At 45.0% G+C, this 18,845-nt stretch overlaps 1 protein-coding gene across 4 annotated transcripts in view; it reads left to right on the forward strand.

The window, feature by feature from the left end:
• Positions 1-11,408: 11,408 nt before the first annotated feature.
• VCL (vinculin) overlaps positions 11,409-18,845 on the forward strand; it is a 126,647-nt gene continuing 119,210 nt past the window's right edge. For all 4 annotated transcript variants that reach the window (XM_032256136.1, XM_032256135.1, XM_032256134.1 and 1 more), the window contains exon 1: positions 11,409-11,703. In XM_032256136.1, the coding sequence (XP_032112027.1) occupies positions 11,536-11,703 (168 nt within the window). In that variant the 5' untranslated portion in view covers positions 11,409-11,535. The remainder of the gene's footprint in view (positions 11,704-18,845) is intronic.

Below are 18,845 nucleotides of genomic sequence, written 5' to 3' on the forward strand. Positions count from 1 at the left end.
GATTTTCTTTCAAAAGCCACCCAATTGCAAAACTGATCAGCTAAAGTCTGACAAAGATCAATTAATTAGAAAGTTCGGCTGGGTACAGTGGCTCATGCCTGTAATCCCAGCACTTCGGAAGGCCAAGGTGGGCAGATTGCTTGAGCCCAGAAGTTTAAGACAGGTCTGGGAAATATGGTGAAACCCTGTCTGTACCAAAAATACAAAAATTAACCAGACATGGTGACATACACCTGTGGTTCCAGCTACTGGGGAGGCTGAAGTGAGAGGATTGCTTGAGCCCAGAAGGTGGAGTCTACAGTGAATTATGATCACATCACTGCATCCAGCCTAGGCAACTGGAGTCACCTAAAAAAAAAAAAAAAAAAAAAAAAAGAGAAAAGAAAGTTCCGCTGGGCACAGTGTCTCACACCTGTAATTCCAAAGCTTTGAGAGGCTGAGGCATTCTCTTGAGGCCGAGTATTCAAGACCAGCCTGGGCAGCATAGCAAAACCCTGTTTCTACAAAAAAAATTTTTTCAAAAATTAGCCAAGCATGGTGGCATATGCCTGTAGTCCTAGCTGCTCAGAAAGCTGAGATAAGGGGATTGCTTGAGCCCAGGAGTTGGTGGTTGCACTGAGCTGTGATCATGAAAGAAAGAGAGAGAGAGAAAAGAAAGTTATGCCTGGATTTCCTAGGTCTTTCTTTCTCTCTTTCTTTTTCTTTCTCCCTTCCCTTCTTCCCTTCCCCTCCCTTCTTCCCTTCCCTTCCCTTCCCTTTCCTCCCCTCCCCTCCCCTCCCCTCCCTTCCCTTCCCTTCTTTTTCCTTTCCTTCCCTTCCCTTCCCTTCCTTTCTCCTTCCCTCCCTCTCTCTCTCTCTCTCTTTCTTTCTCTCTTTTTCTCTTTTTTCGAGACATGGTCCCCCTCTGACCCACAGACTGGAGTACAGTAGTAGGATCGTGGCTTACTGTGACCTCCACCTCCTAAGCTCAAGTGATCCTCCTATCTCAGCCTCCCAAGTAGCTGGGACTATAGGAGTGAGCCACCACATCCAGCTAATTTTTGTACTTTTAGTATAAATGAGGTTTTGCCATATTGCCCAGGCTGGTCTCAAACTCCTGAGTTCAATTGATCTGCCCACTTTGGCCTCCCAAAGTGGGAGTTAGTAACTCCTCCTACAGGAGTTAGTAACTTCCTAGGTTAGTGTTTATCAAATACCAGGTCTTGGATTGATTTCATCAGGTTCATGAAGGAACTTTATTAGTAATACAGATTCTTTGTCCTCACTAAAGATACTTTTTTTTTTTTTTTTTAAGACATAGTCTTGCTTGGTCTCCCAGGCTGGAGTGCAATGGCACAATCTCCGCTCACTGCAACCTTCACCTCCTGGGTTCAAGTGATTCTCCTGCCTCAGCCTCCTGAGTAACTGGGATTACAGGCACCTGCCATCATGATGGGCTAATTTTTGTAGAGACAGGGTTTCACCATGTTGGCCAGGTTGGTCTTAAACTCCTGACCTCAGGTGATTCGCCCGTCTTGGCCACCCAAAGTACTGGGATTACTACAGGCGTAAGCTACTGTGCCTGGCCTGTTTTTTTTTTTGTTTTTTAATTGATACAGGGATTTGTTCTGTTGCCTAGGCTGGAGTGCAGTGGCACAGTCACTGCCCACTGCAGCCTCAACTTCCCAGGCTCAGGTGATCCTCCCGCCTCTGTCTCCCAAGTAGCTGGAACCACAGGTGCATCCCAACATACCCAGGTAATTCTTTTATTTTTTGTAGAGATAGGGTCTTGCTATGTTGCCCAGGCTGTTCTCAAACTCTTGGGGTTCAAGTAATCCTCCTGCCTCAGCCTCCCAAAGTGTTGGGATTACAGGCATGAGCCACCACGTCCAGCCTAGAAATTTGTATTTTGAAAAAGCTCCCTTAGTTGATTCTGGGGTGCAGCCAAATTTTATTAGATGTATGGAAGATTCCATACTCCTAAATGTATTTCCTTTTGTTCTATCAGTGTCTGAAATTCTCATGTTACTCTTTTTTATTTTTTGAGATGGAGTCTTGCTTTGTTGCCCAGGCTGGAGTGCAGTGGCACGATCTTGGCTCACTGCAACCTCAGCCTTCCGAGCTCATGTGATTCTCCCTGCCTCAGCCTCCCGAGTAGCTGGGACTACAGGTGCTTGCTACCATGCTTGGCTAAATTTTATATTTTTCAGTAGAGACAAGTTTTCATCATGTTGGCCAGGCTGGTCTTGAACCCTGACCTGAGGTGATCCGCCTGCTTTGGCCTCCCAAAGTGCTGGGATTACAGGTGTGAGCCACCGTGCCCGGCCACATGTTACTCTTAATGTTTTGAAGGTTATGAATGGTGTGCAAATATTAATGATGTGTATCAATCAGAGCTCATTTAGTTGCCAGTGACAGAAACCCAAATTGAGCAAACTGGCTCACACAACTGAGAAGAGGAAGGAGAGATTTTTCAGTCATGGCTTGGTCCAATAACTCAAATTATTTCTCTAAGGATTGGGTCTTCCCATTTCTTAGAAGGTTCTCTCTCCACTTAATGGGCAAGAAAGCCATTGTTGGCCCAAGATTCACAACCCTGCTGGGTGGTGATGGGAGGGAGAGAGCAATAGCAAGAGCATGTGTTCCAGAGAGAGAATTTTCTAAAAGTCCAGCATCAGAATTACAGAAAAAACTAGCCAATCATGGGTCACATGCTTACTACTGAGTTGGAAAAGGGTTGTGGTCGGCCTCATCTGAACCATCTCAAATAGATTCTTTTTAAGAAAGAAGAATTTTGTCACTACACAAAGATGGGTGTGATTCTGGGAAGTCAAAATAAGAGACAACTGCTAAAAATTGGCATGATAAGGGCAAGGAACTCATCAGCATGTAACTGTGGCTTTCAAAGTGTGGTCTAGGCCACACTCAGGGTCTCTCTGAGACAGTTTTACAGGGTTCCCATTATTTTCATAAAAATATGTTATATTAAAATGTGATGAATTTATTATTTTCAAATAATTTAATCAATATGTTTTAAATTTATCTTTTTTTCTAAAATAGGAAATATTGATTTCTATTTTGCATAATCAATATGTAATTATGTTATCACAAATAATATCATAATTTTATCAACATAATCAACTATGTCTCTTTGGCCTGCAAGTGAAGGAAAACCCAAGCCAAACAGGTCTAAATCATAGGAGGATTTATTTACTCAGTGTGCAGTTTAATTTTGTGTTAACTGGGCTATGGGTTACCCACATATTTGGTCAAACAGCATTTTGGGTGTTTCTGTGAGTGTGTTCTTGAATAAGATTAATAATTAGGTTGATAGACTGAGTAAATAAGATGGTCCTCTATCCTTAGTGTGGGTGGGCCTCATCACATAATTTAAAAAGCCTGAATATAAGGAAAAGAGTGACCTTCCGGCTGGGTGTGGTGGCTTTCGCCTATAATCCTGGCACTTTGGGAGACTGAGGTGGCCAGATCACAAGTTCAGGAGTCTGAGAGGCACCTGACAAATATGGTGAAACCCTGTATCTACTAAAAGTACAAAAATTAGCCAGGCCGGGTTGCAGGCACCTGTAGTCCCAGCTACTTGGGAGGCTGGGGCAGGATAATTGCTCGAACCTGGGAGGCAGAGGTTGCAGTGAGCTGAGATCACACCACTGCATTCCAACCTGGATGACAGCGAGACTACATCTCAAAAAGAAAAAAACGCCTACCACGGTGGCTTACGCCTGTAATCACAGCACATTGTGGGGCAGAGGCAGGCAGATCACTTGAGCTCAGGAGTTCAAGACCAGCCTGGCCAATATGGTAAAACCCTGTCTGCTGAAAATATAAAAATTAGCCAGGCGTGGTTTCACAGGCCTGTAGTCCCAGCTACTTGGGAGGCTGAGGCAGGAGAATCACTTGACCCCGGGAGGCAGAGGTTGCAGTGAGCCAAGACTGCACCACTGTACTCCAGCCTGGGGGACAGAGCAAGACCCCATCTCAAAAAAAAAGAAAAAAAAAGAGTGACTTTCCTCCTTCCTCCAAGTAAGATAATTCTTTCCTGACTGATTATGTGTGTTTGAACTGGTTTTTTTCTCTGCCTTCAGACTTGAACTGAAACACTAACTCTCCTTTATTCTTGACACTATTGGCCTTCAGACTGGAACTAAATCTCCACTCTCCTGGGTCTCCACTTTGCCAACTCATCTTGCAGGTTTAGGGCTTGCCTGCCTCCATAATTGTGTGTGCCAATTCTTTATTTTAAATATATATATATACACATACACACACACACACACACATACACACACACACAAAATATTCAATAGGATAGATGTAATCTCCAATTGCTTCTGTTTCTCTGGAGAGCCCTGACTACCATGCAATCCTCCTGCCTCAACCTCCTGAGAAGCTGCAATTACAGGACATGCTCTTGATATATTTAGGTGAAAATTGCAAGAATAAAAATTGAACACTATACTTCTAAGGGGTAAATTTTATGATATGCAAATGATCTCGATAAAAATCACATGAGAAAAAAGTTGAACACACACACACACACACACACACACACAGGTGAACAGAAAAAGGCTGAAAGAGAATACATTAAAATGCTAATAGTGTCATCTGTAGGAGCTGCAATTTTACATAACTTTAATAGTCTTGTCTGTAGCTTTCTCACACAACAGAAAAGATTAAAGTACAATAAAGAAGTGTATAATTAAAAAAATTGGAAAACATATAAAGTGGAAAATGACTTAAATCCACATTGAATTTTCAAAAATTGATCAAGAAAAGAGAAGAACCACAATTCAAAGTGATGGGGGAAATGGTTGTGGTTTTGGGTGGAGGTGGAGGGTGGGGCGTGGTGTACATGTCAGCGTTTGGAGAGAGGAAGGAAGAGCTACTAACAAAGCCACTGTGCGGTTCACATGTGGGGAAGAGGCTGCTGAAGTGGTCTAGATAGAGAAGGTTCATCTGTGATGAGCTGGGGACTGCAGAGAGAGAGAGAGAGAGAGAGAGAGAGAGTGTGTGTGTGTGTGTGTGTGTGTGTGTGTGTGTGAAGTTACAGGTTCACCCATGCAGGCACAAAGTGTATTGGAATGTATGGAAATATGTAAGTAAATCTAGCCATATAACTGATGTTCAGCAGTCCAAAAACTAGGCAGGTGGAGAGCCCCAAAACCTGGAGAGACACACAATTAAATATAGAAGTCTCAGGTTTTATAAACAGCTCTATCCTGGATTAAATTTTTCACAAATTGGGCTGGGTGTGGTGGCTCACGCCTGTAACCCCAGCACTTTGGGATGCCAAGATGGGTGGATCACCTGAGGTCAGGAGTTCAAGACCAGCCTGGCCAACATGGTGAAACCCCATCTCTACAAAAATACAAAAAATTAGCTGGACATGATGGCGGGTGTCTGTAATCCCAGCTATTTGGGAGGCTGAGACATGAGAATTGCTTGAACCTGAGAGGCAGAAGTTGTAGTGAGCTGAGATTGTGCCACTGCACTCTAGCCTGGGCGACAGAGTGAGACTCCACCTCAAAAAAAAAAAAATTCACAAATTGTACTCACAATTGACAGTGGCTACTATGTCTCAATTTCTCAGTCTGTATATGAAAGAGAGCTGTATTTCTTGTTTTCCACCTACCTCAGAGAATTGCTACAGAATAAAAAAATAGAAAGTTACCCATGTCATGGAGCCATTGTGTAATAGAGTTGCTACCATCAAAAATTGTTCCCCAATGATATCTTTTCTGTTTGTTTGTTTTGAGACCAAGTCTCCCTCTGTTGCCCAGGCTGTAGTGCAATGGCTCAATCTCGGATCTCGGCTCACTACAACCTCTGCCTTCCAGTTCAAGCCATTCTCTTGCCTCAGCTTCCCTAGTAGCTGGGATTACAGGCACATGCCACCATGCTTGGCTAACTTTTTTGTATTTTTAGTAGAGACGAGTCTTCACCATGTTGACCAGGCTGGTCTCGAACTCCTGACCTCAAATGATCTACCCATCTCGGCCTCCCGACATGCTGGAATTACAGGTGTGAGCCACCACACCCAGCACCCCCTTTTTTTTTGAGACAGATTCTTGCTCTGTTGCCTAGACTGCAGTGCAGTGGTGTGATCTCAGTTCATTGAAACCTCTGCCTCCTGGGTTTAGAAGGGCGATTCTTTTGCCTCAGCCTCCTGAGTAGCTTGGATTACAGGCACCCACCACCATGCCTGTCTAATTTTTGTATTTTTAGTAGAGACAGGGTTTCACCATGCTGGCCAGGTCTTGAACTTCTGACCTCAAGTGATCCACCTGCCTCAACCTCCCAAAGTCCTGGGATTACAGGTGTGAGCCACCGTGCAAGGCCATGATTTCTAATTTAGAAATGGTAAATTTGGGGTAGGGAGCAGTGGCTCAATCCCAGCACTTTGGGAGGCTAGGGTGGAAGGATTGCTTGAGCCAAGGAGTTTGAGACCAGCCTGCAAAACATAGGGGACCCTTGTCTCTGTTTTTTTTTTTTTTTTTTTGGGACGGAGTTTCGCTCTTGTTACCCAGGCTGGAGTGCAATGGCGCGATCTCGGCTCACCGCAACCTCCGCCTCCTGGGTTCAGGCAATTCTCCTGCCTCAGCCTTCTGAGTAGCTGGGATTACAGGCACGCACCACCATGCCCAGCTAATTTTTTGTATTTTTAGTAGAGACGGGGTTTCACCGTGTTGACCAGGATGGTCTCGATCTCTTGACCTCGTGATCCACCCACCTCGGCCTCCCAAAGTGCTGGGATTACAGGCTTGAGCCACCGCGCCCGGCCATCTCTGTTTTTTTTAAACTTATTTACTATTTTTTTTTAGTAGAGATGGGGGTTTGCCATGTTGGCCAGTCTGGTCTTGAACTACTGAAATCAGGTTGATCCACCTGCCTCTGCCCCCCAAAGTGCTGGGGGCACTTTGGTATGAGCCACCGCTCCCAGTCCAGGACCCTTGTCTCGATTAAAAAAAAAAAAAAAAGCTAGGTGTAATGGCGGTATATACCTGTAGGTGGGAGGATTGCTTAAGCCCAGGAGGTTGAAGCTATAATGAGCTGTGGTCACACCACTGTACTCCAGCCTGGGTGACAGAGCTAGACCTTGTCTCAAAAAAAGAAAAAAGAAAGCTATATATATATTTTTTTACATATCTTACAATGTTCCCTATCATTAGTGGTCTCCAAACTACACAGTGAAGAGTAATGTTGAGCTAGCCACAATCAAGAGTAAATGTCACACAGTCATTACCTCTGTAGCTTATAATTCTGTAGCAATTTCCCTTTTCTTCCTTATCTTTGAGTTGCGCGAACATTCACTTCGGTCTGACTAATCACCGATCTGGAACATTCGCCCACCTTCTGCCTTGTTCATTCTGAAATGTCTGCCCTCTTGCCTGCCTAACCAAACATTCTTCTTCCTTTGAGAGCAGATTTAGTTCCATTGTCCCATAGACTCTTTTTTACCCTTAGGCCCATGGGAATCTCCTTCTGCTTGGAATTTGAGCATCACACACTCTTTTGATGATTCCTTAGTCTAGCCCATGCTATGAACTGACCCCTCTCTTTCTATGGTGACATTTGAGTCCTTAATAATCTGTGCTATGTTGAGTGAGATGGAAAACTTTATTATCCCCATTTAGATATTAGAAACCAGATTTGTAATTTTCCTAGTGCCAAGTGAGAACCATATGGCTAAGTGCCCACATAAATCTGGGGTTCTATTACTGTGGAGGAAGAGCCGAACAGACATATTGGAGGACATCTAGCAGCCTGTGTCATAGGAGAGAGATGTAAAATGATCATGTCAGAAAAGCGCAATTAAAAGGGTTAGTTACAAACAGCTCATGCCAGGGCCTTGTTAGGGGAAATAATAAAGAAAGAACGGCGGGGCTGGGCGCGGTGGCTCAAGCCTGTAATCCCAGCACTTTGGGAGGCCGAGGCGGGTGGATCACGAGGTCAAGAGATCAAGACCATCCTGGTCAACATGGTGAAACCCCGTCTCTACTAAAACTACAAAAATTAGCTGGGCATGGTGGCACGTGCCTGTAATCCCAGCTACTCAGGAGGTTGAGGCAGGAGAATTGCCTGAACCCAGGAGGCGGAGGTTGCGGTGAGCCGAGATTGCGCCATTGCACTCCAGCCTGGGTAACAAGAGCGAAACTCCGTTTCAAGAAAAAAAAAAAAAAAAAAGAAAGAACGGCAAGTGGACCTTGAGGGTAGGTATATTAGTGATCTATTGTTATGAACAAATCACCACAAACCTAGAGGCCTAAAACAACACTCATTTTTAATCTCCCAACTGTGTAGGTCAGAAGTCCTGCATGGTGTGACTGGGTTCTCTGCTCAGTGTTGCAAAGCTGAAATAAAGGTGTCTTCTGGACTAAAATCAAGGTGTCCACTGGAGCTCTCAGTGGGAGGAAAAATTTATTTCCAAGATCGTTCTTGTTGGTAGAGCTCAGCTCCTTGTAACTGTGTGACTAAGCTCTCCGTTTCCTTGCTGGCTGTCAGTCAGGGGTCATTCTCAGCTCCTAGAGGCTGCCCACATTCCTTGACACATGGCCTCCTACGTCTTGAAAATAGCAATAGCTCCTCAAATCCTCTTGTGTTTTTGAGTTCATTTGTTGTGACTGGCCAGAGAGAAAACTCTCTGCTTTAAAAAAGCTCATGTGATTAGGTCAAGCCCACTTGGATAATCTCCCTATTTTAAGACCAACTGTGCTATATAATGTAATCTAATTATGAAAGTAAAATTCGTTATATTCACAGCCTGGGGATTATGGAGCGTGTGTATACTCACAGTGAGAAATCCTGGGGGACATCTTAGAATTCTGTCTATCACAATAGGTAAGAGTTAGACAAGCACAGAGAGCTAGGTGGGAAAGAAATGTGGAGAAAAACTCAAAAGTGAAACTCTACCAGGAATTTCTGGAGACTGTGAATGTGTCGGTTTGTGACTGCTCTAATAATGATAATTGTTTCTTTTACTGAAGGTCTCCTGGGTGCTTTACAAATTCATTCACCAGTCCTTACATCAGCTCTATGAGGGTGCTATTGTCCCACTTTAATAAAGAAAGAAGTTCTAGCAGAGAGAAGAAAAGCCTCTTGCCAGAGTTATATCTCCAGTTGTAAGGCTGGGGTTCTGAGTTGATCTCTGGATAGCTCTGAATATGTGCTGTTTGCACTGTTTAACCTGCCTGTCTGTGGGTCTAGGTGGGGAAGATGAAGGCAGTAAGGTTGGTCTGGGACCTAGAAGATTGTGGAGGGCATTGGTGTTAGCACGTGCTAACAGCCCCAAGAAAGATTTTAGAGGGAGCCAGTGAATGTGGGAATGAGGGGGACGGAAGTGGGTATGATTATGGACTGGTGGGGGGAGCACAAGGGCTGGATGTGCAATGTAATATTTTAGGGAGGTTAATATGGCCAGTCGGTCGTTAAAGACGATTACGTGATCAAACCTTTGAATCTTCCTACCAATCTGTAGGAAAAACATGGGGCAGAAGAACAGGTTAAAATGCACATAAATATGTAATCAGCAAAGTGGGGACAAGGTGGGGATTTTTAAAAAATCATATACTTTTTGGGAGGCCATATACACCTTGGGAGGCCAAGGTGGGTGGATTTCTTGAGTCCAGGAGTTTGAGATTAGCCTGGACAACATGGCAAAACCTTATCTCTGCCAAAACTACAAAAATTAGCTGGGCGTGGTGGCATGTACCTGTAGTCCCAGCTACTTGAGATGCTGAGGTGGTAGAATCACCTGAGCCTGGGGAGGTCAAGGCTGCAGTGAGCCAAAGTCACACCACTGCACTCCAGCCTGGGCAATTGGAGTGAGACCCTGTCTCAAAAAATAAAAAATAAATAATAAATAAAATAAAATAATCTAAACAACAACAAGAAAATCAAATAGTTCCATCACTCAACTTTTTTTTTCTTTTTTAAAAATTTTTTCAATTTTTTTTTTTTTTTTTCCTCTGGAGAGGGAGTCTCGCTCTGTCACCCAGTGCAGTGGCATAATCTTGGCTCACTGCAACCTCCACCTCCTGGGTTCAAGTGAGTCTCCTGCCTCAGCCTCCCAAGTAGCTGGGATTACAGGTACCTTTTAGTAGAGATGGGGTTTCACCATGTTGGTCAGGCTGGTCTCGAACTCCTGACCTCAGGTGATCTGCCCACCTCAGCCTCCCAAACTGCTGGGCTTACAGACGTAAGCCACCGCACCTGGCCCCATCACTTAAATATTAATACTATTAACACAAAGCAATGGGCAGAGAAAACAGCTCTGGTGTTGTGGTAGGATTAGACAAAAGTTTTCATTTGATGTGACAATCTTTTGCTTGGAGGCATTACTGAAAGTTTTTTTGTCTCAGAATGGGAAAGCTTGGGCAAGAGCGAATTTGAAGCAAGTAAGATGTTCAGAAGATGTCTTACACAAAGCATGAGGTAACTGGATAATTTGGTCTTATCTATCAAAATATAAAATGCACATACTTTTGCATTTTTCACTTCCCTTGAGACATTTGCCCTAGATAAATACACAGATGCGCAGCACAGAGGCAAGGACAATTCATGCAGAATTGTTTTTTAATAGTGAAAACCAGAACCCAACCCAAGTCTATGACTAGGAAATTGGTTCTGTAAATAGTTTTATTTCATGAAATGGAATACCATGCAGTCATTAAAAAGAATTTGATAGACCTATCTTTACCAACAGTGAAAGATAAGGGCATTTTCATCAAGGGCGAAACATACCTAGTTTCAGGAAAACGTTTATTAATCTCATTTACTTAGAACAGATATATGTAGAAGTGAATCTATAGACAAAAGTCTAGAAGGCTACACACCCAGCTGTTAACAGACTGTCTCTGAGGAGGGTAGAGGGTGGAGTCTGCGTTTACATGAATGGGACGCAGCTGTTTCTCAGTGCGCCTCTGCTGTTTGAATCTTTTACTAAAAACCTTTCCATGCACTGCTGAGAGGGAATGGAAAGAATATTTTGAGGGTTTCGTGTGAAGGGAAAAGTTGAGGAGGGGACGCGGGAGACCCCTTGGTCTCGTCAGACTCTAGCACCGCCTGAGGTGAGGAGATCCCGCCCCGCTGAGGTGATTTTGCAGAGGGGAGGAGCTCACCAGATCCGAGGCGGGAGGCGGCCCTGGGGCGGGGCCAGCCGACTCCAGTCGTCCGCTCCGCTCCCACCATGCCCTTATAAGGAGCGCCCGGCATTGGGGCTCGGGAATCCGGTAGCTATCCCGGCGGCTCAGCCCCAATCCCAGGCCCCTCCCTTGGGAATGGGGGCGGGGCGGGGTTTGGCGGCGCTGTGGCTGGGGCGGAGCATCTCGAAAAGGGACCAGTAGGAGTGGCGGCCTGGGTCTGAGCCGCGCTGCCATTGGGCGCGGCGACGCGAGGGGGCGCGGCGTCCGTGAGGCTGGTTACGCTGAGGGAAGCCCCGACTCCGTAGTTGCTGCTCGGAGTCTGTCTCTTCGCCGGTTCCCGGCCCCGTGGATCCCACTTCTCTGTCGCCTGCGGTTCGCCGCCCCGCTCACCGCCGCGATGCCTGTGTTTCATACGCGCACGATCGAGAGCATTCTAGAGCCCGTGGCACAGCAGATCTCCCACCTGGTAATCATGCACGAGGAGGGCGAGGTGGATGGCAAAGCCATTCCTGACCTCACCGCGCCTGTGGCCGCAGTGCAGGCGGCCGTCAGCAACCTCGTCCGGGTGAGTGCGCAGGGCCTGGCGCGGGAGCGGGCGCGAGAGGTGTCCCCGGGGCCCCAGCCCGCGTCGCAGCTGCCCCTGGCCGGCTCGTTGGCCGTGGCTTTTCGCGTGGGCTCCGGAGGCGGGCGCAAAGGGTTCGAATGGCCGCTTCCCCGCCCTGTGACCTTGAGCGAGTCCTGAGACTCGCCTGGCCTCAGAGTCCTCATCTATGAAATGGGAGCAGTCATGAAAAAGGCTGCCTTGCGGGCTTGTTGTGAAGATCCGGGGAGGTATTATTTGTGGAGTGCCTCGCGCGGCGTGTGGCCCAAAGCAGACGCCCGGTAAATGAGAGTTGCTGGGATGTCCGAGGGTCCCTGCTCCGCGCAGGCTTCACCCCTTCGTTGACCCTCTCGCTTTCAGCGCCTTTTTAGGCCTTCTTGATCTAGCCTGTGTGGGGGAGGGAGAGTGGGCCCTCCCACGGATCCCTTGCCTTCTCTCCCAGGTATCCTTATTTGAGCCACGTTGTCCTCCTTTCTAATACTTCTGCCCTCACCCTATGACCCGCGTCGCCCACCCCCACTCCCCAGAGATCCCTGCATTCGGTCCTTTTATTCACTTGTCTCACTCTCTGTCGCCTCCTCCTCCCTCCTGGGCATTTTACTTCTGCTCACTCCTTTGGCACTCACACCTTTATGCAGTCATTCGTGACCACAACCTCGATTTTTCCTTCCACTCAGCTCTGCTGCCCTTCCTTTCATTCCCTCCTGTGGACATTTCCACCTGGCTGTACCTGCTGTCAAACGGCCTCCTCCCACTGGGGCCATTCCAGACTCGGGGGCCCTCCTTGGCCCCTCCTCCTGGCAGGAAGCAAGATGGAGCTGTGGGGAGAGGCCTGTGGAATCTGGGATCTGCCGCCCCTGCCGGAGAGAAGGCTGGGGCATCCCCTCCCCATCCACAACTTTCCTGGTGGCTCTGCAGACCCCTGTAACCCACAGCTGTAACCACTAATCACTAATAAACGAGGTGATTCCTGAAGGAGGTGGAGCCCACGTCTGAAATGGAAAAAAAGAGGGGCTGAGACCAGGCTCCCAACACTCCCCTGGCTAATGCCACACATTTCCTTCCCACCCTAGGTGGGTGACTCAGACTGGTCCTGCTTGTGAGGAACAACTCTGGAAAAAGTTCATACTGCTCCCCCACTGAGCTGTGTAAATAGTGTATGTCGGGGCAGTTGGGAGGCAACTGTGGGTCTGTCTGGGTGGGGCTTGGGTTGCTTATCTGATTCAAGCACTTTAGCGCACTTAGAAGTTCTTTAGCAGCTGAAAGTCTTTCTCAGTCTTCAGGGGTCCCTGGACTGTCTCAAGCAATTCAGGAGACTGGTAGCTAGGAAGACAGGGAGACACCACCGACCAAATTCCTGATCTTTCTTCTGTATAGCTTTAGTAAGAATCTATTCATTCAGTAAGAATGCTGTATTCATTCACAATGTCTACTTGTACATTGTTCTTCTTTTTATAACTAATTTGAACAGAACACTCCAGAGTACATTCTTATGTTGTGTTGTCTAACCTGGCTGCATTCCAGTCCTCCATTTTTCAACAAATAGGAAACAATGTAAAGAGACAAGGTAGTAGTGTCTCTCCATGTAGTACTTCAGGAAATGAAATCTTAAAACCACATGTTGCACTTGGAACAGAGCTAGTGTAGTCTAGGGGTTGATATCTGGTTAGGCTATTTAGAGAAAAGTTATTTATGGGCTTCCATTGCCATGAATTAATAAGCATTGAATGTCTTTTATATGGAAAGCATTGTAATAAATCAGTGGTTCTCAGCTTGGAGTGTGCATGAGAATCATTAGCGGGGCTTTTTAGAAATAAAGATGTCCAGCTCTCACGGGTCAAGGCCTTTGTATTTTGCTTTTTTTTTTTCCTTTTTTTGAGACTGGGTCTCTATCTGTCATGCAGGCGCTGGAGTGCAGTGGCATGATCATAGTTCACTGCAGCCTTCATCTCCTGGGCTGAGAAAATCCTCCTTCCTCAGCCTCCTGAGTAGCTGAAGGCCTTTGTATTTTTTTTTTTTTGAGACGGAGTTTCACTCTCGTTACCCAGGCTGGGGTGCAATGGCGCGATCTCGGCTCACCGCAACCTCCGCCTCCTGGGTTCAGGCAATTCTCCTGCCTCAGCCTCCTGAGTAGCTGGGATTACAGGCACGTGCCACCATGCCCAGCTAATTTTTTGTATTTTTAGTAGAGACAGGGTTTCACCATGTTGACCAGGATGGTCTCGATCTCTTGACCTTGTGCTCCACCCGCCTCGGCCTCCCAAAGTGCTGGGATTACAGGCGTGAGCCACCGGGCCCGGCGCCTTTGTATTTTTTTTTTTGAGACGGAGTCTTGCCCTGTCGCCCAGGCTGGAGTGCAATGGCACGATCTCAGCTCACTGCAACCTCTGTCTCCCGGGTTCAAGCAATTCTCCTGCCTCAGCCTCCTGAGTCGCTGGGATTACAGGCTCATGCTACCATGCCCAGCTAATTTTTTTGCATCCTTAATAAAGATGGGGTTTCACCATGTTGGCCAGGCTGGTCTTGAACTCATGATCTCGTGATCTGACCGCCTCTGCCTCCCAAAGTGCTGGGATTGCAGGCATGAGCCACCACGTCTGGCCTTTTTTTTTTTTTTTTTTGAGATGGAGTCTCTCTCTGTCTCCAGGCTGGAGTGCAGTGGCGCAATCTCAGCTCACTGCAACCTTCACCTCCCAGCTTCAAGTGATTTTCCTGCCTCAGCCTCCCAAGTAGCTGGGACTACAGGTGTGTGCCACCAGCTAATTTTTGTATTTTTAGCAGAGATGGGGTTTCACCATGTTGGCTAGGATGGTCTCGATCTCTTGACTTCGTGATCTGTCTGCCTCGGCCTCCCAAATTGTTGGGATTACAGTCATGAGCCATTGTGCTCTGCCAGGCCTTTGTATTTTTAAGAAGTTCCATAGGTGACTGTGATATATGCCCTTAGTTAGGAAACACTGTAATGCCCACTATGAGAGAAATACCAAAGAAATAAAGTTATAAGATGAAAACAATGATATGTAGTTAAGTTACATACTTCCCAACACATGCAAAAGAAGGAATTTGAGATTGGTAGCTATGGGTTAGCAGAGACAAAGTAGGGAGGATTATGCTGATAAATAGTTAATCATGACCAAAGGTATTTGTGAGTAAGTCACTTCCAGGTTACAGGTAGTAGATTATCTTGATCACAGTTCAGGAGACAAGTTGGAGAGAAACTGGAGATGAAGTTGGTGCGAGACATATGAGCAGTGTAACATAGGCCTTATCTAATAAGATGAGCAAAGAGAGCAGGAGGGGGAGGAGGATGAGAATAGTGTGTGAGAAAGACTGTGTAAAAATGGCATGTGAAAACAGTATACAGTAGTGTGTTTTGGGGAGGCCAGAGGACCTACCCATTGCTTCACATTCTTGGTGCCAATGGTGACTGTTAAATATGTGGATTCTGTACATGCTTCAAATTGTTCTTGGAGGTAACATGTTGTCTCATTTTTTAAAAAATTTTATTTTGGTTTTAAATAGACAGGGTCTTGAATTCCTGGGCTCAGGCAATCCTCCTGCCTTGGCCTCCCAAAGTGCTGGATTACAGTTGTGAGCCACTGTTCTGGCCTGATATTTCTTTATATGGTCCTCAGTTCCTGCCCTCAAAATGGGCACATGGGATCACTCAATAAATATTGTTGAAGGAACTGTGGGAAAGGAGACAAATTGGGAAGCTTTTTAAATTGGTTGGTTATGAAGAAAATGAAGGCCTGGATTTGGGTGTGGCAGGGAAAATGGAGAAGGAATTAATCAGAAATATATTAGAAGAAGAAATAATAGAACTGGATAATTGAACTCTGAATTTGCTAGGAAAGAAACATGGTATTACTGTAAACTAATGAAACTGATTTTAGAGCAAATCATCTAGAATTTATGTAATCTCGGTGAGTGTTTCTTGGGAGTTACTTTGGGAGGTTATATCCTTATTCCAGTGCTTTTCTTTAGGAATTTATTTCAGATTATTTACATACGTATGCCAAATTAGTCTTATTTTGGTCAAGAAAATGTACATTTTGACTGAAGTAGGCATTCTTGAGCTCAACTACTTTATTACTGTTCTTGAGTCTAAATGACTTTTGGATATTTCCAAAATTAAAATTTACTAGATGAGGATGAAGTTCTCAATTGTTGTACATAGTCATTCACTTGTCAAGCAGGTATTTATTGAGACCCCTTTGAATGTCAAAGCGATAAGTATCATGCTTGGCACAATCAGTATGCTACTGGATTGGAGGTCTTAAGTAGCACTGAGGAAATAGAGTATGATGGAAAGTCAAAGGAAGGTGAGATAGAGGCTTCATGGAGGATATAACGCTGAGTTGGGTCTTAAAGACAGATGGGATTTGAATATTTAGAGATGTGGTAAGAAAGGCATTACTTGGCCAGGCACGGTGGCTCATGCCTGTAATCCCAGCACTTTGGGGGGGCTGAGGTGGGTAGATCACAAGGTCAAGAGATCGAGACCATCCTACCCAACATGGTGAAACCCTGTCTCTACTGAAAATGCAAAAATTAGCTGGGTGTGGTGGCATGCACCTTAGTCCCAGCTACTAGGGAGCTGAGATGGGGGTGACTCGAGAGAGAGAGAGAGAGAGAGAGAGAAGCATTACTTACTTTTATGGGGGCAGGACTCATTAGGATTTGTAATTTCATGAGTCATCACTTTTACTCACCCTAGGTGGGAGTTATTTATTTATTTTGAGATGGAGTCTCACTCTGTAGCCCAAGCTGGAGTGCAATGGCATGATCTTGGCTCACTGAAATTTATGCCTCCTGGGTTCAAGCGATTCTCCTGCCTCAGCCTCCCAAGTAGCAGGGATTATAGGCATGCGCTACTTAAAACTGTGCTTGAAGCAGTTTTAAACACAGAGAGTGAGTCCAATTCAATAATGAAACAAGGGAGAGGAGGTAGTCAAGGGACAGGAGGTAGTCAAGGGAAGGGTGGGAAAGGAAAAATAGAGAAGAGGCACAAGAAATTCTAAGAAGGCTTGATTTAGCAGGCAGTGTGAAAATGTCACAAGTCTTAGACTGAGTACTTTGTAGCATGGTATATAAATTTTTCTTTTCTTTTTTTCATTAAAGTGGCCCATAGAAATATGTCAGTCTGTGATGTGACATTACAGTCATGCCAGTTTTATTAATGGGACTTCAGATACTTTGCTTTCTCCAGTGCATCTGAGAGCATGTGTTGTAAGTACTCCTTGGGCTCATGAAATATTTATTTTTGGAATTTTTGTGGCCTTGACTTTTATGGGCCTCACCTGTATATCATATGTTTTTGGGACCAGCTCTGGGACAAATAGCAGTATTGTCTTCACTTTACACTGGTAAATGGGAAAGACAGCTCTGCTCTTCTTTTGTTGTTATTTAGAGATGGAGTCTTGCTCTGTCGCCCAGGCTGGAGTGCAGTGCTGTGATCATAGCTAACTGCAGCATTGAATTCCTGGGCTCAACAGATCCTCCCACCTCAGCCTCCCTAGTAGCTGGGACTACAGGGGTGCACCTCCACCCCGGCTGATTTTTATTTTTATTTTTTTTTGTAGAGTTGGGGTTTCATCTTATTTCCAAGGGTGATCTTGAACGCCTGCCCTTGAACAATACTTCTGCTTCAGCCTCCCAAAGTGCTGGGATTATAGGCATGAGCCATGTGTCCGGCCTACTCTGATCTTAAAAAGAGATCAGCAGTTAATCTTGTCATTGTAATTATCAGTATTTTTTTTTCTTTTTTATTTTTTATTTATTTTTTATTTTATTTTATTTTTTTCTTTTTGGTACCCCGGGTGGGACACGAACCCACAATCCCTGGTTTAGGACGCCAATGCCTTATCCAATTATCAGTATTAACATCTAAAAATATTTTTGCTTTTAAAATTTGGTTGATATTAGACTTTATTTCAGTTAAATAAATAACAGTGTTTGGGTGGGTGACTTTTTTTCTTCCTAATATTTTTCCATATTTTCCAATTTTTGAAAATTAATATATAATTCCTATGTTAAGGAAAAAATGGAGTAAATAATAATATATATATGATCATTTATAGTTCATAAAATACTTTCATATTTATAATCTCATAGCAATCCTGTGGGTAGATATAGTGGTAATCCCCATTTTACAGATGAGGGAGGATACTGTAGTTCAGAGAAATTAAGTAACCTGCCCACAGTGGCACAGCTAGTTAGCCTGGAACACAGCTAGTTGAACAGTGGTCTGTTGTTCCTGATCCTCTGCTTTTTTTTCCACACCATCATTCCACATCTACTTAGAGCATAGTCATTAAACATCATTGGAGGTTTCCCATCTAGAATCAGAAGCAACAGGAATGCTGTTAGTTAGTCATAGAGGTTCCATTTGTCCTGGGCCTGGCAACAGTATCTGCTTAGAGCCTGGCTTTAGCATAGCCTGTGTGAATGGCCTCTATGAGAAGTATGCTCTGAAGGTAAGCTTGCTTCATAGCCATACTCAATTTCACAGCATTTCTTTTTTGAGAAGTTATAGTAGATACAGATCAGCACAAAAGTATGCCTGAAAAACAGATAAAGAGTTTTTGTGGTGTATGTGACTGCTTAGCTTGAAGCCTATTAGAATGAAATCATATTTAAAATAATTTTGTAGATTCTGTGGGGAATCATGAAGTTTCATTTGTAAAACTGTCCCTACATCAAAAGAGATGTAAGAATGAGACAGATATCTATCTATCTATCTATTTTTTTTTTTTCTTTTCTGTTTTGAGACATAGTCTTGTTCTGTTGCCCAGGCTGGAGTGCAGTGGTGCGATCTTGGCTCACTGCAACCTCCGCCTCCCAGGTTCAAGCGATTCTTCTGCCTCAGCCTCCTGAGTAGCTGGGATTACAGATGCATGCCACCATGGCTGGCTAATTTTTTGTATTTTTAGTATAGACGGGGTTCACCATGTTGGCCAGGCTGGTCTCAAACTCCTGACCTCTCGTGATCCACCTGCCTTGGTCCTCCAAAGTGCTGGGATTACAGGTATGAGCCACTGCACCCAGCCAGAGACAGATATATATTTTGTTTCAGTAATTTTTTTTTTTTTTTTTTTTTTTTT

The sequence above is a fragment of the Sapajus apella genome, unplaced genomic scaffold (genome assembly GCF_009761245.1).
Source record: "Sapajus apella isolate SASKATOON/1434 unplaced genomic scaffold, GSC_monkey_1.0 scaffold94, whole genome shotgun sequence".
NCBI lineage: Eukaryota > Metazoa > Chordata > Mammalia > Primates > Cebidae > Sapajus > Sapajus apella.